This window comes from Amphiura filiformis, chromosome 2 (assembly GCF_039555335.1).
Source record: "Amphiura filiformis chromosome 2, Afil_fr2py, whole genome shotgun sequence".
Classification (NCBI taxonomy): Eukaryota; Metazoa; Echinodermata; class Ophiuroidea; order Amphilepidida; family Amphiuridae; genus Amphiura; species Amphiura filiformis.
Genome location: NC_092629.1, coordinates 75,466,407 through 75,491,495, shown reverse-complemented (window position 1 = coordinate 75,491,495; position 25,089 = coordinate 75,466,407). Strand labels below are relative to the sequence as shown.

At 38.4% G+C, this 25,089-nt stretch overlaps 1 protein-coding gene across 3 annotated transcripts in view; it reads right to left on the bottom strand.

The window, feature by feature from the left end:
- Positions 1 to 1,845: 1,845 nt before the first annotated feature.
- Positions 1,846 to 25,089, bottom strand: part of LOC140146618 (uncharacterized) — a 97,875-nt gene continuing 74,631 nt past the window's right edge. For all 3 annotated transcript variants that reach the window (XM_072168487.1, XM_072168486.1, XM_072168488.1), the window contains exons 6-7: positions 6,572 to 6,856; positions 1,846 to 2,283 (exon numbers count right to left, since the gene is read on the bottom strand). In XM_072168487.1, coding sequence (XP_072024588.1) covers positions 2,273 to 2,283; positions 6,572 to 6,856 — 296 coding nt within the window. In that variant the 3' untranslated portion in view covers positions 1,846 to 2,272. The remainder of the gene's footprint in view (positions 2,284 to 6,571; positions 6,857 to 25,089) is intronic.

Here is a 25,089-nt window from a genome sequence, read left to right as displayed (position 1 = left end):
AATTGTTGTCCCCTGCGGAATCCAAATTTTGACATTTGACCTTTTACCCTATAACTCAAGACCTGGACATCGGAGATAGGTCAAACTATACTTTCTCTGAATCCTTATGACGGAAGGAATACATTGGTATGGTTGCTTTTAGCAAGATTTGACCAATTTTGACATTTTACCCCAGCAGTAGCGACCATTTTGGTTGGATTTATGCAAATTAGGCACTGTTCCACACTTGGATTTTCGGGGACCTTTGATATGTTTTTGTTTGACCTTTTGGGAGATGGGTGCATGTGAAATTGATTCAGTTGCAGTTAGTGGTGGGGGTTTTCATACTTTGGCTGGCCTATCAGTGAACATCGCCAGTTGAGACGAATTTGAATTATGAATGACACAAAATAATGAAAGACAATAAAAATTCATTATTGAAATTGATCTCGAGTTTCTTCGGGCGTGAGTTTTTCGACGAATTTTAAATGTCCTTTCTTACTGCTATGACCAAAGCGCGAAGTAACCGAGGAAACCAAAAACTGACGCGGATAATGCAAAAAGAAGTAAATTATGCGATGACAGTAAAGAAACTGCAAAGGCTTTCAAGTTCATGTTTGTGCAATACGTGATTTATTCAACGTCAACGATTATATTAAGTGCTCGTATAAGTCTTTACATTACTGAGAATATCCATTACAATTGACTAACAGTATAATATACTTTAATGTATTTTAATGATGTATTCTAATCTTACTTTATAACGCTAGCATTCAAGATCTGACTTTTATTTGGTGGCCATGGGTGTGAAAAAAATTATTTAGGTATGGTAATTATTCAAAATGTGTTTGCTACGGTGAATTGATCTGTATTTTATGATTTTGTCACTTCAAAGTGCAAGTTGTCCAATTTTGAGATATTGACCATTGTAAGGTAAATTTGGCCGAAAATCAGCTTTTTTGTGTTAAAAAGTTTTTTTGACTTGGCTATGAAACATGAAAGTGTACCCTATAAAAAATTCAAAATGAGCTTTTAAAATATTAAATGTTAAATCGTGTTATATCGTGTCACGGCTAAGAACAAATAAGAGTGCAGGAATTTTCTCAAGTGTTTAAAAGTTTTGCTATTATGGGATTTGGTACTTGTTATGATACAAGTGCTTACGAGTTGCTTACTTTTAATAAAGAATTTGAATGAATGAATGAATGAATGAATGAATGAATGAATGAATGAATGAATGAAGAAGATACAAAATGCACATAGAAACTAGGACAACAATACATCAGTATGCGTATCACCATTTCTAGCTTTTAATTTCTTTGCACGGGCCTGAATTATTTTGGTAGTGACGATGACGTTATCGGACGCTATCGAATCGCACGAGTAAGGTTAATTGCGCAGAGTATACACACACGCGTTCAAGGGCGGTTTCTCGACGCAAGCGAACAAAGCATTGACGTCACTACCAAACTTTAGGTGAACTGCTACGGTAGGTGTCACTACCAAACTTTAGGTGAACTATTACGGTACTTCTAAAGATTTGTGGAGTCTATGGAAGGCTAAATGTCCAGGAATTCGAAAATTCACCCAAGCTTTTCGCAGATAAATCAAGTTTTTCAATTAAAAATCCAAGTCTTTCGTTTTGAAAAAAAAACTTGGTTATTCGAATTACTGGTCATTGCGAGTCGTTAATTCAAGTTTGACGAATCTGTATCAAACTTCGTTTATTAACTGAATAATTTATACTTGGATTTTCGATCGAAAAACTTGGAATTATCAGCGCGCAATGTCCAGAAACCAGGATTTTCAATTGAAAAACTAAGTTTATTGGTAAAAAACTTGGTGTGTTTTTTTATTTAAAAAAACAAGTTTTTCGACTGATAAACCAAGTTTATCGACGAAAAACTTGAATTTTTAATCGAAAAACTTTTCTAATTATTGAACATCGAGCCCTCCATAGGAGTCACCCATCAGTTTACTAACGAACTAATTTTGGGATAAAATCAATTTGCTAATTATGATTCCAACATACATTTATTGATAGTGAATTAAATATATCTAAGTTGAAAGTGAAATAGAAATGAATTTATTCATTAAGTAACCTTAACCTAATATTTTAATAATAATTAACACTGTCATTCTGGGTACATCAGTATAGCCAATGAATTACTGGCTTTACAATCCACAGATATTCCAGTCGGCTTCGTGGTGACCAGATCCTGTTGCATCTCCAATATATTTTACATCTTTAAGACATGCGATAGTCGCACTGAGGAAAGCCTGGCCATCAACACTAAGCTGCAGCTGAAAAAATAACATAAATTCCATTAGCCCTAGTATAGCTTCGAATAAGCCTACAAGTAACTCATATCGTCTTTGGGCAGGAAAACCTTCCTATATATGGGCAATTCCAAGCAAAAACGGACATGATCCAAAATATGAAAAATACTCAGAACTTTAAAATTATTACGGTACTAGTGCTATAGTAGTAAATGTGGTATCAAATGAAAGAGGTTAACATGCGCTTTAAATTAAAGCAATAATGTGTGATTTGCATAAAGAATAGATTCTTATTTAAACGTTTGTTTTCACTGATCACATTATCCCCTTTTAATTTCGAGCCAAACAAATGAGGTATAACGAAGAAAATTGCGATTCATTCCAACAATGTGTGTACTACGCTCGCCGATCGTATTACATGTAACTGCACGGAGCATCGCGCTCGATGTGCGTACATACAAGCTGACATCCACGGCACATGTTAGCAAGTACTCGATCGTGGAACTCTGAATAAAACCGGGTCGACCCGGTTTTAATACAAAAAGTTAAATTTTACTATTATTAAAGCACTTCAGGCTTAGTCTTTTACATGGTATTTTAGTATACCACTGGGCATTATAATTATGCAAAAAGTAGAAATCCGTGTAAAATTGAGGGCGTCGCTGTGAAGCAAATCATATATTATGGCTTTAAATTGCCTTGCAGTTACATCGGTGCATGTTTACTATGAATGTCTTTGCAAACCTTTTTTTTCCCCCAAATTTGCTAATTTTTTGAGTGAAAAAGACTTTGGATTTCCTTTACACATCTTCATTGAGATTTTATTTCATGGTTTTTTGTTTGTTTTAGATTGCTCGTGGAATATTGAAATTTACATTAATTTAGTTAATGTATTTGTTACTTTTTGGTTTCGATCTTTTTATAGCATCTATAGCCGAACTCCGCACAGCGATGTCGATGTAGCAAGTAGCTTACGTGTGATGCGATCAAGCTTAATGAATCTAATGTCAATCAAAATTCACAGTTTTAGGTTGTATTACACAAGCCATTCTCAGATCTTTATTTTGCTGAAAATTCCATCATAATTAGACTTATGGTTCTAGAGATATGGCAATTTATTGTTGCTTAGAACACAGACAGAACTCTAGTCAACCGATTTCTATTGTTGTACAAGGCTCACTCAGACATTTAATGAGGGAGTTTGGTGTTGAAATTAGCACGATTATGAGTTGCACCTTTTCAATGTAAAATTAATTTTCTCGGCCAAAAAAAAAGGAATAATTTTAATTTTTTCAGTAAATGTCATGAACAACTATAATGCTTGATACTATATTTTTTTCCAAATCCCAGTGTTAAACTTAGGCGTGAAATTCAGTCATTTAGTGTAAGATTTTCGATTTTGATAAGCTTCAACTTGGCACGCGAGCTTTTCTTGGATCAAACTTTTAGCTTTTCAAACTAATTTGGTTCGCTAATGAAGGATTTTCCCCAACTTTCTATCGCACATCACCGTGAGCTACATATCATTGTTTTGTCAGAATTTCTGTTTTGATTGCACCATTTTTCAATTCCGACTACCAATTTTGTCAAAATCAACTCGCGAATATACCCATGGATGGATGATTTTGCAAGCCACAATAGAAAATCGATTAGTTCTGCTGGTTATATTGTAAATGAAGTACTGAGTTGGACATTTTGGCAGTCGCAAGTGAAAAAATGTGAAATCAACACGGATATTCTAACAAAACTATAATATATCAGATATAGACCAACACGATGTGCCTTACAGAGGTGGGAAATGTCTTTCTTTAGCAAACTATAAGTTTGAAACGCTAAAAAATTAATTCCGAAGAAAGCTCGCAGGCGAAGTTAAGGCCTATAACATCAAAAATCTTACACTAAAAGACACAATATCATGCCAAATTTTAACACCAGGATATAAAAAAATGTATATCCAAGCACTACAGTTTTAACTTACATTTCTGAAGTAAAAAAAATTGCTTTATATTTGACCGAGAAAATTAATTTCATAGCAAAAAGGTATATCTCTGAATTGTGCTGATTTCAACATGTATCGATCGACTTTTAGCTAAAGTTCTGCCTGAACAAGCAAATACAAAGGAAGTTGAATACTATCATTGGCTATCTCAAAATCAATAATCCAGACACATCACAATATTACATGTTCATATTTCATTTCTGCGCATTTTGACACCTCATTTCATACGATAGCCCAGAAAACAATAAAACACCGGTCAATTTAATGTAGTGAGGTCCAGATTTGAAAGTTGCACTTACAACAATACAAAAACACTCAGATATCATTACACAGATTTCCTTCCATTATACTGAATACAAATCAATAGAATTTACTGCAACTTTCAAATCTTGGGTAACATTGATTTAAATGTACGCTGTAACGTCAATATTTAGACAATTACTACAAATGAGGTGTCAAAATGCGCAGAAATAAATTCTGAACGCATTTTACAGATTTGTAATACAATAGTCCGTTTTTAATGGCCATTATTTAAAGGGTGGTAACTGCTTTTTTTGAGATGTTTAGATGCACACCACTTATTCGCTAGCGAAGTGGTTACATAACTCCTTGGTAACTGGATCACGCACCTTTTGGAATTGGTAGTACATGCCATCATAGACTTTGTGCTGTGATCTTTTCGATCGTAGTGCAGAACTCACAAGCGTGATCCAGTTGACATAGTGATAATCGGATTACACGTAACACTTCGTTGGCGAACAGACAGTCTGCCGCCTGGACAACCAATTCTTTAGAAATGCTTAGTCGCGCTAAAAGTCGATCGATACATGTAAAAATCAGCACAATTCAGAGATACACCTTTTGCTATGAAATTAATTTTCTCGGTCAAATATAAAGCAATATTTTTTTTTTTTCTTCAGTAATGTCAGTTAAAAACTTGGTGCTTGGATATACATTTTTTTAAAATCCTGGTGTTAAAATTAAGCATCAAATTGTGTCTTTTAGTGTGATATTTTGATTTTATAGGCCTTGAATTCGCCTGCGAGCTTTTTACGGAATTCATGTTTTAGCGTCTCAAACTAACATAGTTTGCTAAAGAAAGATATTTCCCACCTCTGTAAAGCACATCGTGTGGGTCTATATGTTATAGTTTTGTCAGAATTTCCGTTTTTGTTTTACCCTTTTTCCATTCAGTCTCCGAAAATGTCAAACTAAGTAAAGTAGGCAATGGTGAGTACTTTTATCTCGAGAGCAACCAGCAGAAATAGTCGATATTTCCTTTGTTGTTATCCAGGTCAATTTTTCATTGAAAGCAAATTGCCCGACCAGCGATTAAATCCCCAATTGGGTGTTCTGGTTAAACATGATCAGTAGGAGCGCTATAGGTCTGGGAATTTCTTTGCTATATTGAAGTTCTGGCAACACTATAGCCATGCCGGTATTCCTATTAAACCCAGGGATATCGATCCACAATGCTAGTACTAGTCTTTAGATTTCACGTGTTGATTTAGAAATTTTATCAGCCGACAGTGAAAGATGGTGAAATCAAAACGGAAATTCTGACAAAACTATGATATATAGCTCACGGTGATGTGCTTTAGAAAGTTGGGGAAAATCCTTCATTAGCGAACTATATTACTTTGAAAAGCTAAAAGGTTGATCCAAGAAAAAGCTCGCGGGCCGAGCTGAAGCCTATAAAAATCGAATATCTTACACTAAATGACTGAATTTCAGGCCTAAGTTTAACACCAGGAAAAAAAAAAAAAACAGTATCAAGCATTATAGTTTTTCCAAAAAAAAAAAAAAAAAATGAAAATTATTGCTTTTCATTTGGCTGAGAAAAAAATTTTACACTGAAAAGGTGTAACTCAAAATTTTGCTCATTTCAACACCAATTTCGATCGTTTGTATTGCCTCATTAAATGACTGAGTGAGCCTTGCAGAACAAAAGAATCGGTTGTGCAGGTAGCTGACTGCAGAGGAGTTCGAATTTCTGGGCTTTTTGTCCAGTCAAATGATTGTTGGAAATCCAGACTTTTAAAGTGTCCAAAGGTGACGATATCCAACAGAAAAACAGTTATCCTCAATTAAAGAGGCTCATTTCGGTAAATTCCGTGATTTATCATGCATTTTATTGCATGATAAATGACTTCCAAGCTTTTTGCAGTAACATTGGCAACTGGAATTCCAGTCGTTTTTAGAAAGCAAACTTGAAAATCCAGACATTTATTTTTATTGAAAAGTTACTCCCCTATATATAGGGGGTGTGCACTTATTTTCTGGAATAGCCATTTTGTTTCTGTGTATACATACCATTATCCACCGCAACATCATAAATGTTGTCACAATCTTTAAGGCCTGTTCCACCACCCCAACCTCTTCCAACGGTATAGGGTTGCGGGTCGTCACCAGTTTTGGGAACTTTATACACCTTCTGGTTACGTGTATACATGAGGCCTCCATTATAAAGGGCAATAGCCGTTGGTACTGGACCAGAATATTGCACCAAAACACCTTCGGCACTAGTTGCAAGGTTTAGGCTAGTTATCTTCCACAATGACTTATCGTTAGAAGCTGATCCGTAATAAAGTACATTATCTGGGTAAAAGAAAACAAAATATAGTACCAGTGGCTGCGCCAGTGGGGCATGGGTCATTCCCTCAATTTTGAAAATTTGAAACTTTTTAGGCCAAAAGGGCTAAAGTTTTCGATTTCCCTAATTTTTGCCCCAAGTTCCCCCCGCCTTTTCCCTCCAGAAAAATCCTGGTACTGATGATAGTTTTTAAAAGATAATCATTTATCAGGCTGTTTATTATACAATGTTATCATGGTTACGGGATTAATTTGTAAATCCAAGTTTACAAATGCCAGTTGAAATCAATACACCCTCTATGAAGACATGAATCTCCCACACAGAGGGTATAGATTTCAAATGGAGTCACCCATTCAGGTAACCCTATTTAAAATTTACGCACCTTGTGTGGAAGATTAAGGTACGTAATGCCCTCAATAAGTGGGGTATGCATTTCAACTGGATTAGCCCAATACAATAATGTACACGTTCACTTATGCAAAATGATCTGTTCGCAGTGCTCACAACACACAACAGCTGCCTGAACCATTAAAAAAATAGGAGCATTTGCATATGGAGGAAAAAGTTTTTGCACATCCATGGGAGGGGCAAGGAATTCCGTGAACACAGAACTAAAAGATGAAGGCAAATAAGCTTTGGCGCGCCATTCGGAAGGAATGTAAGGAACATTAATATAGAAGTATTTGCACCGTTGAATTACAAACATATGTTACTTTCTACCCGGGGCCCATTCAAATATGCAAGTGTAATCATGCGTGACTTTTATTTTCAAACACCCCGCACCACTCTGTGAGTAAAATGACTCCTTAAGCAAGTTTTCAGTTCGCTTTCTCCAATAAGTTTTGCCTAATTTTGACACCCTAAACAAGTGTTGATCATTTTTTGCCGACACTGTACACAAATCAATCAAGTCTATCCCTCCCGAGTATGACACGATGAATTCACAGTGTCATAAAATACCATCCAGGCCTTCAGATTCGTAGATTGTTACGTGAATCTGATTGGATTCTCGTTAAGTAGTTTTTCGAGAAGATGAAATACAAATATACAGAGTAATTTAAAACGGTAGTATCCACGCCGTATTTAGTGCCGAATTCGGCACCCTAAGTTGATTATCGTGTGCAAACACATGTTACACCGTGCACTGCCCGGCTAGGTTTTTCATATCTGTATACTCGAATTTAGTTCTTTCTTTCTTCTGTCAACCATAACATTTGCTCTAGCACTAACATGCTTACAGTGATTTTAACTTAACTTGGTCACAACCATCATTGCCCGTGCCCCTACATGTCACATGAAACTCGTGGGGTTAAAGGACACGCAGGGGTCATTTGGGTCAAAAACGTGATTTCAACTCAAAATGATTTTTCTCCCATTAATTACGTGGGACAGTGACGCCACTTGGACACATATATTGTAATTACCCAATGTCTGTTGGGTATACACAGATTTGGGGTCAAAGGTCAATAAGGGTCACTTCCGGTATAAAACGAAAAACCTTTAAAATGCTTCTTCTCCCACAAATTACGTGGGACACTGACGTCACTTGCACACATGCGTGGGACCCAGATTTGGGGTCAAAGCTTATTAAGGGATCACTTTTGGTATAGGCCTAATGTGGTATTTTTATATGGGTCAAAGATCATTAAGGTTTCCCTTCCGGTATAAAACGAAATAACTTCAAAAATGTGTATTTGCTAAGAAAAACAAGACAGCAACGGTAAGTTCGCACATGATTTGCAGATAACCAGTGTATATGTGGTATTTTTATTGGGGTCAGAGGTCATTCAGGGGCTCACTTCCGGTGTAAAACGAAATACTTTCACAATACTTCTGCCACAAATAATGTAGCAGAGTGATGCTACTCTTTCCCCTCTCCTTCCCTCTCCTTCCCCTTTCCTTCTCTTTCTCCCTCTCCCCTTTCTCTTCTTTCTCCCTCTCCTTCCCTTCTTTCTTTCTTTTCTACCCTTCTTCTCGTCCCCGTTTTCTCGCTTCTTCGTCCCCATTTTAGGTGTCGGGGTGCCCCCTGCCCCGCTGGCTACGCTACTGCTCTTCAGGTGCAAATAACATAGTAGGGTGATGCCACGTGCACAAGTGAATTGACATTAGCCAATGTCCATGGGGTGTTCTGAGATTTTGGGGTTTAAGGTCATTATGGGGTCACAACATAGCTGTGTTCGTGGTCTTAGACCACAGTTATGTCTAGTATGTTTTGCCGTTGACAGCGAGAAGGTTGCCTGGCCCAGTCAAATCAAATATAAACTAGAGGTAATTTGTGCTCAAAAGGAACATCCCATTAGCCATTGCCATTAGCATATAGATAGTTAGAGTCATTAGTCGTTAATGATCATTGACATGAATCGTAACACATTTAATGAAGACACAGGCATTATTGGCGTCATTCTGCTATGATCTACTTGGGAAAAAAGAAACATGAAGGTACATTACTTTATCCCAATTGAATCCGCATTACAAAGGGGAGTATATTTTTTATGAACTGGCGAAGCATCGAAAGGACAATAATACAGATGTTACGGTTTCTATTGTCAATGAATGTCCTGAAAATATTGACAAATTAAATTTCATCATCGTCATTCATGGCACCTGAGATTAGCCTTTTGAGATATGGCGTGCACAGAAGGAGAGGACGTACTTTGGTTTGGTTTGGGCAATCTTTTGTATGCTTCTCAGCTGACAAAAGGATTACTCAAATCAAAGTACGCCCTCTCCATTTGTGCCCACCATATTTCAAACAGACTAATGATCTTTTCACGGTAGATATTGTACCTGTTATAATTAAGTTTTACCGGATGTATGATACATGTAAAATTGTGTCATTTTAATATGCAAAGAGGCCACGACTTGGTGGCATGAGGAATACATGGAGCAATACTTTCATAAAATAAGCCAAATCGGCATTGCAATATATTGTGGGACAGTTTTTGTAGTTTTTTGCAGTTTTGGGACACTTTGCCCTCTGAGCTATCGGGAAAATTGGTTATATATTATTTTAGAATAAAAAATGTTTAAAAATATGAATATGATATAGATTAATTATTGAAAATATTGTCAATGATAACAATATTACATTAATAAATAAATGAATAATAATTAGAGCAATTTTCCCGATATGTCAGAGGTCAAAGTGTCCCCAAAGTGCTCTCAAAAACAGGAAGTTACTTTTAATCAGATTGTCACTTAAAACATACCACTTCCATATTGTATATTCTTCAACACTTGAGAACGTCCCTGCAATCTGATTGGTTCTTACCCGGGTGATATGAAGCTATATGACACGATATGACACGGACCAGCGCGTGTGCATCAACGCGTACTCGCTATTTGAACCAATCGGAGGCGCAAAGCAACAACGTGACTGATCGATTTTAAGCCCTAGGTCAGAGGTAGTTCCTTGTAAAATGTAGGATTTAATTTGATTAGAATTTGTAATACTTATGATATTTCTATTTGAATTGAAGTGTTTAATAATAAGAATAAAGGTATTGTTTTTAGCCGCTGTCGAGCATCTATCGTCTCCTATAACACGGGCGACATCATTAGTTTTGGCGAAAAATTCGCCTCGTTGTTTTACTTAAAATAATGATGTCGCCCGTGTTGCTCATCATTGTGTATATTTTTGCCTGCAATATGCATGTTTTTATTCTGTTTCAAATCTGATTTTTTCTCTCTGCTCCACAGCATGTCTGCTTTTGGTTTGCGCTCTTTGCATTCCAGTGTCGTTAGTTTCTTATTTTGCATTCATGTCTTGGAGCAGTGAGAAATGTTTCTGCCATTGAGGACTTGGGAGCGACACGCCTGTTGTCTGGTTTTTGCGGTGCTTTGTGTTTTTTGCTCTGTAATCTTCATCAAGGCGTGTCGCTCTAGAGTCTCTCTCATCTTTGTTTTTAAATTAAGTTTCTATTTTTAAACTTTTATATGTTTTATATCTGTTTTAAATTGTTTCATAAGGGGTGGTGCAATAATTATGTGTACCCTGGGGGTGAATTATAGGGGGGCAAAGATTTTTGGCAGGCCAAAAGGGGGGGCAAGCATTTTTGGCAGGTCAAAAGGGGGTCAAGCGATTTTGGCAGGTCAAAGGGGGGGCAAGCAATTTTGGCACAGATATTTTGGGCACTGTTTCTATATTACGCCCTAAAAAGGCGTAGGAAAACGTTAGGAACACGTTCAAATATGCAAAATTTCCTGCTCGCTGCGCTTGCGCACTATATGATAAGACAATTTAAGGTTTTAAATTCGGGTTCCCCAAAATCTTGCATGTGTAGGGGGGGCAAAGATTTTTGGCACATCAAAGGGGGGCAAAGGTTTTTGGCACGTCGAAAGGGGGGGCAAAGATTTTTGGCACGGCCAGAGGGGGGGCAAGCGATTTTGGCAGACCATTTTGAGAATTCACCCCGGGGTACACATAATTATTGCACCACCCCTAATGTGTTTATATTGCTTGTATTTTCTTGCCAATTCAGTTCGTTATATTTTAGTGTATTCTGGCGCTTAGAGGCCGCATTTGCGTGTATTAATGCGCCTTTTAAAAATCTCGTTTTATTATTATTATTATTATTATTATTATTATTATTATTATTATTATTATTATTACTATTATTATAAATAGCGAGTTAGGGCATTCAAAAATGCCCCAACTCGCGATTTGTAAGTTGACTAGCAGTTAAGGCATACGCCCTAATTTTCACTTCCGTGTATCTCACGTAATCTCTATTATTTTTCAGTCATGTTACTTCTGCCAACTAATGTCATTATATTCGAAGATTTTATATTGTATTTGTAAGGTTTTTTCAAGAAATTAGGGAGAAAGAATGTTTTATTAGAAAATGCGTATTAAATACTATTTACGTTCAAAGTATAGATGGCGACTTAGGGCATTCATATGAAATTCGATGATATCATTAAAAGTGGCCTTTATTATTCAGAAACTACGATACAATATATTAACTTGAGCGACTGCAAATACTAATTGTGTGTAAAAATGTCACAAAAATATCAAATTTGATTATAAAACAGTATTATTTGTCTGTCTTTGGGATGATGTTGTTATCAATAACTCCCGATATTTTGTGTCGCCAAATTGATGATTTCGAAATTCCCCGTACTGCCGTAATATTTTCATGGGGCCTAATTTTTATGTTTTGTACAAACATTTTTTTTTTTCAATCATTTATGAAATTTATTTTTTGTAAACATTTTTTGTAGAATTTTAAACATATGCAATGGCTGTAAAAGCATCTAGAATTCATTTCAAATTAAACAGCTTAATCCTCAATCAATTAAGAACGTATACAATAGTCAACCCGCACCCGCCATGTTATTTGGATAGATCCGTTCGACGTCACGTTCTGAATCAGAAGTTGCTGCTCAGTGGCAAAAATATCTCCAGGGTACATCCATGCATGTATGTACGGACATGGCGACTTCAAATCTGTAACCATGTACTGACAGTCGATGCACAAAACAGATTTGATTTAAGCAAAGTAAGTATACACCTTGTATATTTTAGCCTATTTACAGTAACACATGAACTGCACATTCTGTGCAGTGTGTACAGTCATGACAGTATACTATAAAATACAAAATAATATTGATTGTTTTCATCATTCATGGACATGGTTTTAGTTTCACCATGCATGCGTGACACTATCTATAGTCTATCTACCTCGAGACACTGGCACTAGCTTTGAAGTTACGCGTGTTCCGGACAGAGCGTTACTTGGTGCATGTACATACTTTTTATGCGGGCGATCAATGTGCCGCATAAAATTATGTGCACACAAGAAACCACGCTAAAGCTGGTTTCATACTACCCTGCCGCTGAGCGGCGTGGCGCACGCGCATTGCAGACAAACAGACACAATCACAATCAAGGCTTGTCATTGGTTGAAACGCCCTGCCGCTTGCCAAAGCGGCAGGAAAGTATGCTGGGGGCATAAGCCAACATAACATACGCTGAACTTCAATTTCAAAGCTAGTGCCGATGCAATTGGCAAGCTATTTGTTTGAGGGAGTTGAGATTAAGTCAAATATCTCAAATTATTCCACTTGTTCATGTTATTGTTTACATTGGGAATTAGGCGCGCTGTCAGCCTTTCGCCATCTTGTGGGTACAAATGATACGCGTGTTAATGCATCGGACACTACGCGCAGGGCGCAGCTTGCCATGCAACTGTTATCATGCATCATCACACATGGAGATCGAAGGACAATCGCAGCGTGTACCCACAATATGGCGGCATATGACGTCACACTGACAGCCTCTATTGAATGAATGCAGCTTTCAACAGCTGTACACAATGCAACTGCGATCATCATCCTATATCGCGCATTTCAAACTACAACATGAGCGGTCGAGCGCACAATGGATACCATACAATACCAACCAATCATGAGTGCATTGGCATGGATGGGTCCGTGTTAGGCATGAACAGTCGTGACACGGTGGCGTATATCGCGCAGTGTACGCACAAATTTGTCATGCTATGCCTATGTCAGGCTGTGTTCATTCAATTGGAATAATCTGTAAAGCACATGAAGGCCTGGGGAGGGCAAAATTGGGTGGGCAAGAAATTTTTAGCAGTCGAAGGGGGCAAGCAATTTTTGGCAAGCTGAGAGGGGGCAAGAGATTTTTGGCACGCGTTCTTGGGGGCCTTTTAAATAAAACGCTCTAAAAAAGGCGTAGCCTCCGTAGGGAAACCGTCTGACGGAAACGCTTAAATATGCAAATTTTCCTGCTCGCTACGCCGCAACATGTGTATATAGACCATTTAAAGTTTGCAAATTGGCATGTGCAAGGGGGGGGGCAAAGATTTTTGGCAGGCCGAGAGGGGGGGCAAGCAATTTTTGGCAGGCGAGAGAGGGGCAAGCGATTTTTGGCACGCCGTTTGGAAATCATAATTATTGTACACCGGGGATTGCACAGCCCCATATGTACCAAAAAGTTCTTGCAGATTAATTTGTTTAGCCAAAATATCACCAAATTTGAATTTCCTTCGGACTGGTATACCAGAACGAAATTACAACAGTGGCCTATGGAGCAGTGCAGTATAATACACTAAATCATGCATAACTCGCAAACGCAAAATTGGAAGCAACTGAAATTTTTTCGTAGATATCTATTGCAAAATGTCATAAAAAGAGGATGCTAGGATCACGAAATCCTCCTTTAACGTAAGTTGACACGCACAGTGACAATTATAAAAGACAAATATTTTTTTGCTAATTATAAGCTCTCAAATTTTGGAAGATTAAAAAATAAATTAATTAAAAAGGCACTCATAAAGTTAGATAAAAAATTCCGATTTTTACACGTTTTACATTTAGCAAGTTGGTGGTGCGCGCCCTTAGACATTTGGCTACGGGCTGCAGATAGCAAGGACAATTTTCAGGAAAAAAAACCCATCATGTTGTCATCGAAGTTTCACCAGTTTTTCACCAGTTTTATATAACATGGCTAGAAAGAAATTGCCCCATTTTGCACTGCAGAAGAAGAAGAGCTGAACCACTGCCCTTGTGAAGTAATTTTGTGATCTAAGATTAATACCCAGTTATGTGAGTAAAGAACAAGAAAGACACGAGAATTCATCTGGTTTAGTTCTGACAATTCAACTTGTAAATAGGCTGAAAATAAAAATCTGGTACATGTATCTAATGAATAGTTTACACTTTACATCCAATTGCAACGATATGAGAGCTTGCATGTAATGGTGGTATTCAAGGTCACATATACTAAGGTCAAAGGTCATTTGAGGTCAATTTGTAAATAGTCTGAAAAGGATGATTATTAGTTGTGTTCACGTTGTCGGACGTACGCCCGGCGGACCTTGGCCGGCGCCGGGGGGGGGGGGGCTCCCATTGTGGCCTGTACACCATCCGCGATAATCAACTTTTGAATTTAAGCACCCTAAACAAGGATTTAACCCTTGGCTAAAACAATAACCTAAACAAGTGTTTTCACACCGTAACAGGGATTTTATTCCTTGCATCAAATTTCATACCCTAAATTTCATTTCCGCGTATTAGCAATTGCAATTTTGCTACTCGCTTATTGTGCTTACCCACAAAAAACTACCCTTTTACGCGTTTTCATTATCGCGGATGGTGTACAGGCCACAATGGGAGTGACCCCAGGGGCCCGCGTAAGTTGCTGGGAGTAGCGGTAAGCGTTGCCAGGAGTACTGGCAGTGTGAACGATGGTCAGCGTAAGTTCCGCCAGGCGTACTTCCAACGATTTACTCCTGACAAAAGTCAGGAGTAGCGAGCTGGGTGTAACCTCCGCCAGGTGTAAGTTGCAATGTGAACGCTGCTACTCCTGACACCCGGTGTAAGTTTCACCTTTTGTTGGTTGGAACTAAGACATTACATAATGCATGGTTGAAAAAGGTCACAGAAACACTGAAAGTGGTAGTCGATGTTTACACCGACCAGAAGTGAATGCTTGGTGGATCTGGTCGGCGTAGTGCTAGGAGCAGGGTTTTCTTTAACGCACAAAACACGCGTATCCACGTTCAGGCACTTTTCTGACTCCTTCAAATCCCTAGTTCCAAAGTCCAATGCGTACAAAATCTTTAAAACGTACGCGTTCAGATATTGCAAGAATTGAATAGAGAAACACCTGATATTGTGTATTTATTCTCGGCTTTTGGCATTTAAGACCTATACTCCCGATATGTAGGACAACGAAAGGCTTTATGGACCGGCATTTCACAATTTTCAGCTTTTCAACTGTTCAAATTTAAATTTTACACAGTAATATGGTCCACCAAATCGCTTCAATTAGGTCTTCATTTTGCAAAATTTTCCAAGTTCTAAGGGGGGAACATCACCCTGCGTAGTTGATAAACAAATGGCCACTTTCACTTCTGCTTTCGACATTTGCCAATTTATGTTTAACACAATTTATAGGCTTACCATAATAGGGAAAACTTGCCGTCCACGAAAGACTCCATGGACTGCTCATTTCACAAATGTTCGGCTTTTTTAAAATAAAATTTTACACATTTATATTGCCAAAATGATCCACCAAATTGCTTCAATTAGGTCTTCATTTTGCAAAAGTTTCTTACTTCTCAGGGGCATCTTTAAATATTATTATTTTCTTCTACAATGGCCCCTACCCCCTTCTGACTGCTCTAGATCCGCCACTGCTCCAAACAGTGGCGTAGATTTTTTTGACTCGGGGGTGTCTTGAAGTATAGTGAATCCAGCACCTTATGGAGAAAGAATAAGTTTATGGTACAACAAATTTTGCCATTTTGAAGCTTAACTGTTGAAATATGGTGCAAAAGTGGAATAAATTCGCGAGAAGCGCGCAAAAATGTGCACTTTTGGGGCTAAAATGGCCAAATATGAGGTTAATTTGGCCCCAAAACCCACATACAGGCGTCAACATTGGGGGATGATTGTATGGACCATCCCCCTGGCAAAATATTGGGGGAGATCCCCCCACCACCCCAATCCGGATCTACGCCTATGGCTCCAAAAACACACATATTGTTAAAAATGTCTTCAAAAATAATATTATAAAAATACCCCTTGGGCAATGTTTTTGACTCCTTCAGAGGAAAAATTCACAATTGAAAGGGTCAAAAAAATTTGAAAATACCCCTTCAGCAAAATGCTTAAAGAAAACCCTGGCTAGGAGTAGGCTAGGTGTGGACACGCGGTAGGAGTACCGTAGCGAAAAAATTTGTGGAATTTTTATCAATGTTAGCGTAACTTTACGCCTGTCGCCGGGTGTAACTCAAAATGTGAACACAACTATTGTTGAATTAGTGGACATGCTTGTAAATCCTTGTCAACTTATCAGTACAGTCCAACCTCTCTTATCTGGACCTCTTTTATCCGGATCTCTCTGTTATCCGGCTTAGAAATCTTCACTAGAGAACATGTTTTTGATAATTTGACACCTTAATTCCATGCTCTGAATGCCAGGAATGACATATCTATTAGTGTTGAAACAATCTTTTGTTTTCCCAATTTCAGTACTTGGTCAGTCAATGCAGAATTAGGCCTACATGTAATTCACTTATCCGGATTTTTCACTTATCCGAACAATGCTTGGTCCCATCATGGCCGGATAAAAGAGGTTGGACTGTATAGTGTATAGGGATCAGCAGGAGTATTTCCTTTTTCGTAGCAGAATTGGGACTAGGATCATATGCATAGGCTCTTAAAACCTGTGACTAAAACCGTTGAACATTGCTTTAATTGCCAAGTAATAGGAATAAATCTTATTTTATTACACAGGAGTGTAATTTAATTCTTCATTATTCTTTGTTAATTTGTATTTTTGATTTTACAGCTAGAAGAACCTTAATGTAGAAGGAAAGTATATAGAAATGGCGGTATATCGATCACAAGTTACAGACTTGAGGTTTCCAGAGGTAAGAAATTGAAAAGCAAGCCAGTAATGCAGGGGGGGCAATCTCTCCCCGGGCAATCTCAGTGCTCTCTCTGATACTGATCTAGATTCCATATCATGTTGGAGCGATGGGAAAAGGTTAAAGGTCATTGGACCTCGACAAGAGCCTCGACCATTGTCCCAAATAGGGGACGATTGCAGGTCATTAAGACTATTTGGTCATTAAGATTTATATTATGAATTTCTGATTAGCGTCTCAAAGAAACTTGCCATGAAAGAAAAAAGGAGTTAGAAAAAAATTATGTTGTTCGTACAATCAACTATAATAGTGTTGACATAATTATAGGCCTAAATCATGTACTTCACCATGTTAAAAACTTCACCATGTTATTTGAATTTTATATTGATTTGGGCAATGATAAATCAAAATTGTGCTTAGTTTATTATTTTACTATAGGACTATTTTTACTTCACTACTCTTTGTGCGTGTTTATAGTGAGCCAGATTATCCAGTATTTAGCGTATAAAACATAAATCAATTGTTAGGTAGGCCCCCAAAAAATAAATGTTTGTTTGTCCTCCACAGCTTTGAAAGAGGACGTGTGGGCGGGCGGATATTTTTTTGTTTCTTCCAGATTTGGCGTATTCCTGGACCTAGCTAGAGCTAAATGCTACAATCATTCATGGTGAAAAAAAAAAAAACATTTTGTGTATTTAATATGCAGTTAAAGTTATAATTTGTGTTCATGTCATAGTCTTTTAATGATTTCAGTATCCAATGTATTTTGAAGTCACTAAAAGTTATAACTTTGCATATTGAAGACACAAAATGTTTTGGGGGCTTTTTTACTTTCAACCATGAAAGATCTTAGTATTTAGCTCTAGCTAGGTCCAGAGATACTCCAAATCTGAAAAATGTTGACTTTTACTTATTTTTATAAAAAATAAATTAAAAAAAAAATGGTCAGGCCTTGATCTGAGGAGCGGGCAGTGGAGGACAAACAAACAACTTTTTTTTTTTTGGCCTTATTGCAGTATAATAAATCCAGTACAATTTTAACATTATTGAGCCCCTGCATTCAACGGCTATTGAACTAGATATTGAACGTATTATAGACCGTATTTACACTATTTTTACCCCCCACCCATCAATGCCCCATCAGTTGTGTCAACCGAAACATTTCAACCGGAAGTCCAAATATAGTTAGTCATTTTGGTGTGATTTTTAAGCTTACCTATTTTTTCTTGAATTACCGTTGTGAAAAAGACCTAATAAATGCCCCCTCTTTGAAAATGCAACATCACCACGAGTAAATACTGTAGTGGCTACAGCTTACAGACCCGGCCAGACCAAACACTAGAAACCCACAAAGACAAGAAAGTGCTCATATTTGGCGAGGCTAGGCGAGAAAAGGTAAAAGGCAAGGTAGCATATTAAAAAAGGCGAGGAATGGCTCAGATTAAATCTTGCTCAGATCCTGGGCAAGGAAAGGCAAGGTATATCCAGCACATCCATACCTGCCACAGACACTTGTCTGGAATATAAGATTCCACACCACCAAATCACACCATAAAGGTAAATGGCTGGTAAAAAAAATCAGTGTTTTTATTGTAAGAACCACACCGGGATTGATTTAATGGAAAAAAGTTTCAAAAGAAGGCTCATGTGCCTATCTAAGAACCACACCGGGATTGATTTAATGGAAAAAAGTTTCAAAAGAAGGCTCATGTGCCTATCTTTGTGATAGCTGTACTTTGTGGATGGTTTTCTCAATATCTAAGCATAAAAAGATTACATTTGTTACAATTATGAAATTTGAGGCACGTTTTTTGTTCTTCTTCACCAGATGACGTCACTACATATAATCAGTGTGCTGTAAGATTGACAGGATGTACATATTTTTCAACACGTCACTGCGAAAAATCAGGCTGGCAGCTGCTGCTTACCTACCCAATATTTGTTGGTTAATGGAAGAACATATCATAAACATTAGGTAACATGGTGTTTTGAATGTATAACCCACGGTTGTTTGATGGGATCATTTATTAATTTTTCAAACAAAACATCATGTACAACCAAATTTTAGGCTTTCAGCCACAAGCATTTTTGACTATTTACAAGAAAACCACCGCAAACAAGAAAAGCCATTAAAAGGGGATGCTGTGTTTCATGGGTTTCAACTCACTGAACTATTGCTTTGCCTACTTAACAATAGGTATGGCTGTATTAATGTTTGTTTCAATTTGTTCTGTGACTCAATTAAAAATATCTGAAAGGCTGAGAAACAAAAAATTAGGCCCTGCCTGATTATCATAATTATCTTAATGTTGCTATCTTCAGTAGATAGCACATGGTTAGCAATACACGTGCTGCATTAATTTGAGTCGGCATCAATACTAAAACTGGAATAATTTCACTTTTAATGGTCGAGATATGTTAAGATCATGTAAAATGGGGTTTTAAGCAAATTTTTAACCCTGTATTTGACATGTATGACAGATACTCTAGAAACACTGTGTGGGGATGCACTATATTTAGATCACCGAGCAAGATAAAATACAAATTGTGGAATAGTATATAACCAGATTTGTCTGTTTTGGGGTAAGCTTTTTGCTAATTTGCAATTTGCATTACATGGGCGGGGGGGGCTAGGGGATTTGGAAATTTATGCTCAAAAATGGCTTCAGATTGAATTTTGAAAGTTAAAAGATTTCCTTCAAATTTAAAATTTAGAAGGAAATCGTACATTAAGGCTTTAAGCTTACCTGAAAAGTATTCTTACCATGCCCAAGTACATGTAATTATTTATCAGCTAGTCAAGACCATTCTTCTTGCACAAGATATTAATTAAGGCCTATAAGCCTAACCTGAAAAATTGGGGTTTTGTCAAGTAGGCTAGGTACTAGTTACTGACTCTGAGACATGACTGAGTTTGGTTTAATTAATGCAGTTGCAGTAATCTGTCTGATTTCAATTTTGTTTTTGTTCAGATATGACCATGTATGTGACCATCTGTGATGCTGTGTTTTATGGGTAAGTCCAACTCACTGAACTATCGCTTTGCCTACTTGACAATAGGTACGGCTATATTAATCTTTGTTTCAACTTTAACATATGTGTTCTGTGACTCAATTAAAAACATCTGAAAGGCTGAGAAGCAAAAAATTAGGCCCTGTAGTCGGACAGCAAACTACCCAGTTTTTAAGGCCTGTGGCCTTTTGATGAAGACAATGTGCCACCTATCCTAGCATGTTGTTTGGGTCCCAAGTAACATATTTATACAAAATGTTTACAAAATCCAAATCCAGATTTTGTTTTTCAAAATGGCGCCCATTTTGGCAAAATATTTCCAATATTTGTTAAACTGCCCCTTCCCAATGTGATTTTATTGGCACAGTAGTGATTGTTTTAGGCTTGTTATAGTAGTTTTGTAATGTTGGCATGCAGTAGCACCAATATTAATGATTTAAAAATTCAAAATGGCCGTAAAAATTCAAAATGGCCACAGAAATCAATTTATTTCCTTCAAACATACAACAAGCCTACATCAATCTGGTAACATATGAGATTGGACACATGACATGAATATTAAAATAATAACACACACAAATCCCATACTAAATGCACACCCCACCCCACACCCTTACCCACCCCCTCCACCCCCGTATATTTCGTTTATTATTTTAAAGTGCCACAAAAAATGTATCAAAAACATTTTCTTGGCTCATAATGGGTATCCTTTATACAAGAACAGTTGGTGGTGCTAGTTTGGGCTACAGGCTGTATTACTAGTACTACATCCATAAGTACATGGCAGCAGGGGGTACATGGTTCTTCAAAAAAAATTGAACCATTTAAGGACAATTTTGCCCAAATGTGCCCAGTTGGTTGCACTGGTCTCCACTGAAAACCCACCCATCGATATACCAAAATCGCTGAAAAAGGTACCCCAAAACCGTGGCACCTTCCTGTACACCTTCAAACAGGAAGACCCCCAGGGATATGGCATTGGCCAGACATTGAGAGGTATTGAGGGGTATTGAGAACAGGGTAAAGGTACAGAGTGGTCACAGAAATGGTTTATGGGTCCCGGGGGATGGAATTTTCAATGGTTTCTAGGGATGGAGTTGGGATACCAGGGATGGGGTATAAAAGAGTAGGCCTACTAGTAAAGGGTACCGTGGGTCCCAGGGACAATAGTTTATGGATCCAGGTGAAGGTTCTAGGTTCCAGGGGTGACATTAGGGGTGTCAGCAATGGGGTTTGGGGTACCAATGACAGGGTTAGGGGTTCGGGGGGATGAGGTTAGGGGTTCCAGGAATGGGGAGAGTCCCATGGTCGGTGTTAGGGCACCTAAAACAATGCCTACTGTACCAATAAATTCACAATGGGAAGGGTCAATTTGAAAAATATTGGATAGGGTGAGGGTATTGGGATGGAGTAAAGGGTCCCAGGGTTTGGATAATGGCCCTATGGGTACCGGGGACAGCGTTAGGTGCACTGAGGAAGTGCTAGGGGTACTGAGGACAGGGTGGGTTATGGGTCCCGTGAAGGGGCTAGGATTTCAGAGATGACCGGTCATGGGTCCAGGAATGGGTTGCATGATCGTGAGGCGTGTTTGAGGTCCAAGGGATAGGATATGGGTGACTGGGGATTGAGTGAGGGTACCAGGGTTGGAGAAATGGGTACCAGGAACTGAATAAGGGTACTGGGCATTGGGTATGGTGAACCAGATGTGGGCCAACAGGTTCAAGATGGTATTAGGGTCCCAGGGATGTTTCATGGCCGGGTCTCAGGGACAGAGTTTGGTGTTCCATGAATTGAGTTAAAGGTCACTTAGTTTGTGTTAGAGGTCCCCGGGAATAGGGTAATGGGGATGGAGGCCAAGGGTTAGGGATATGAGTACCAGGAACAGGGTAAGGGGGTGAAAGGCATTGAATATGGGGAACCAATCAACCAAATGTGGGGTTACAGGAGCCAAAGATGGGATATATAATTTATAATGTATTTAATTATCTGTATTTAATAATAATTTGTATATATTTGAGAAGAAAACAGATAAACTTGAATTAAATTGAAAAATTAGGGTCCCAGGGATGGGTCATGGGTCTCGGGACGGAGCTACGGGATCCAGGAATAGAGTTAAAAGTCCCATAGTTGGTGTTAGAGGCTCCAGGGGACAGGGGAAGGGGTAATGGTGATAGAATTAGGGGTCCCAGGGTTGGGGTAGCCCATTAAATGGGTACCAAGAACAGAGTAAGGGTGCCGGGCATTGGTTAAGGGTAAACAGGTTGTGGGGTTGCATGTACCAAAGGTGGGATTAGGATCCCAGGGACGGGTTATGGGCAGACCTGCCAACCTAGCGCAGTAAGAAAGAGAGACATTGAGGCCAAAATTGTGTACATGTACACAAACCAGGTACCGACAAATTCAAAGACTTGAGGTGTGCAATATTTTCAGAATTCAGGGAAGGTTTTGCAGGTCTAAATTTATCACAATAGACTAAAGAGAATGCTATAGCAAAATTTTAAAGTGACATTTGCATAATTTTCTTCTGTTCTTACATTTAAATTTGCCATCACTGAAATTTTCAGAAAGCAGTACTGTCCCTCTTTTTCACTTTGGAAAACCCAAAATGAGGGACAGTTCCTCAAAATGAGGGACAGTTGGCAGGTCTGTATGGGTCTTGCGAGAATTCCAGGTTCCAGGAACGGAGTTTAAAAGTCCCAAAGTTGGTGTTAGAGGTCCCAGGGAATAAGGTTAGGGGTAATGGAGATGGAGTTAGCCTAGGGGTCCAGCGTTGGAACTTGCGTAATGGGTACCAGGAAAGGGGTTAAGGGTACCGGATGTGGGGTTACCGGTACCAAAGATGGGATTAGACTAGAGGTTCTAGGAAGAATGGAGTTAAAGGTCCCATAGTTGTTGTTAGGTGTCCCGGGAATAGGGTTAGGGGTACTGGGGATGGAGTTCGGGTTTCAGGTTTGGCTTTAGGAGTCCCAGGGATGGCGTTAGGGGTACTGAGGACTGTGTAAGGGTACTGGAGTAAGAGACTTAGGGTAATAAGGATATGGGTAGGGTGCCAAGGGGTGTGGTTATGGGCTGGTCCGAATACATCAAATTTAGCTATAGAACATATCAGGTTATGGGCCACTGGGCAGTGGATTATGGGTTCCGGTGTTGTGTTAAGGGGTCCCTTGGCTGGGTCTATGGGCCCCAGGGATGGGTAGTGCTACTGGCCAGGGATGGGGTTAGGGGTACCAAGAATACAGGGTTATGTGAACCGAGGAGGGTATTAGGGTAGGACATTCGGGTACTAGTACGGGATACATGTTATTGGGTATAGATATCAGAGTACGATACGTTTAACAGGGTAGGCCTACAGGGCCTATGAGTTAGATACCAAGTTAGGGGTGATCGGGGTAAAGATTAGGCAAGGGTTGGGTATGAGTATGGGCTGGCCCGGTACATCAAACTTAGTGGGAACATAATTATTATTATCATATCCAGATGAGGAGGCATGAAGACATTTAAGGTGGAAGTTACAGATTTTAAATTCAGGAACTATTTTAAAATAAAATGTTATCATAGAGAGTGAATTATAGGTAAGCATTTGAATGTGGGGGTGGGTGGGTGGGGGTGGTGTGGTGTGTATTTGCAGTGTAGTGGAGTTTGTGTATCTGTTGGTATATTAATTAACATGTTACTTGCTTAAACTTATATTTTATAATGCTCATTGTATGTATAGAGGAAACAAGTTGAATTTGGCGGCCATTTTGAATATCAAAATCGTCAATATTAGTACATACATGTCATAAATAATATCCTAGGCCTAAAACAATTGCTATTGTATCAATAAATTCACAATGGGAAGGTCAGTTTGAAATATATTGGAAAATTATTGAACAAATGGCCGCCATTTTGAAAAACAAGATGGCCGCCATCTGCTGCATCTGGATTTTTGTAAACATGCATAAATATGTTACTTGGGACCCAAACAACATGTTAGGATAGGTGGTACATTGTCTTAAAAAAAAAGGCCACGGAATTTAGTTTGCTGCTTGACTACTGCCTGATTATCATATCTTAATGTTACTATCTTCAGTAGATAGCACATGGTTAGCAATACACATGCTGCATTAATTTGAGTCGGCATAAACACTTGAATAATTTCGCTTTTAATGGTCAAGATATGTTGAGAAAGGCTGCAGATCATGTAAAATGGGGTTTTAAGAAAAAAAATTAACCCTGTAGATTCCACACCACCAAATCACACCACCAAGGTAAATGGCTGGTAAAAAAATCAGTGTTTTTATTGTAAGAACCATTGAGCTGCTTACCTACCCAATATTTGTTGGTTATATTGTAGAAGATATCATAAACATTAGGTAAAAGGGTGTTTTGAATGAACCAGGAGGGTTAACAATGAGAAAACGATCAATTCCTCCATACCTTTTAACACATAAATGAATAGGAAATCTATTTGGTGGTGTGCACCCATAAGTAGCACCCAATTAACACCATTGTTATCATGTTGACTCAATTGGTCATTAACAATTTTAATTTTTATAACAGTAATTCCTGCCAGACAGCCCAGGAAGGTTATGACCAATTGAGTGTGCTGGAATTAAGTACTTCACCATTTCTTGCCACTTGCCCAGGATGCCATTCCTCACCTTTTTTTAAATTGAAAGAATATGTGACCCGTCACATCAATAGTTACTGATTGCTACATAAACCCGTCCCTATTTAGTATGGGGCTTGTTTGAAACAAGTTTGTTGATGTTCAAATGCCAAATTGACTGCTCAGTGCCAGAAGTGGGTAAGTGCAATAGCTGCCATGTGAAGTATGAGTA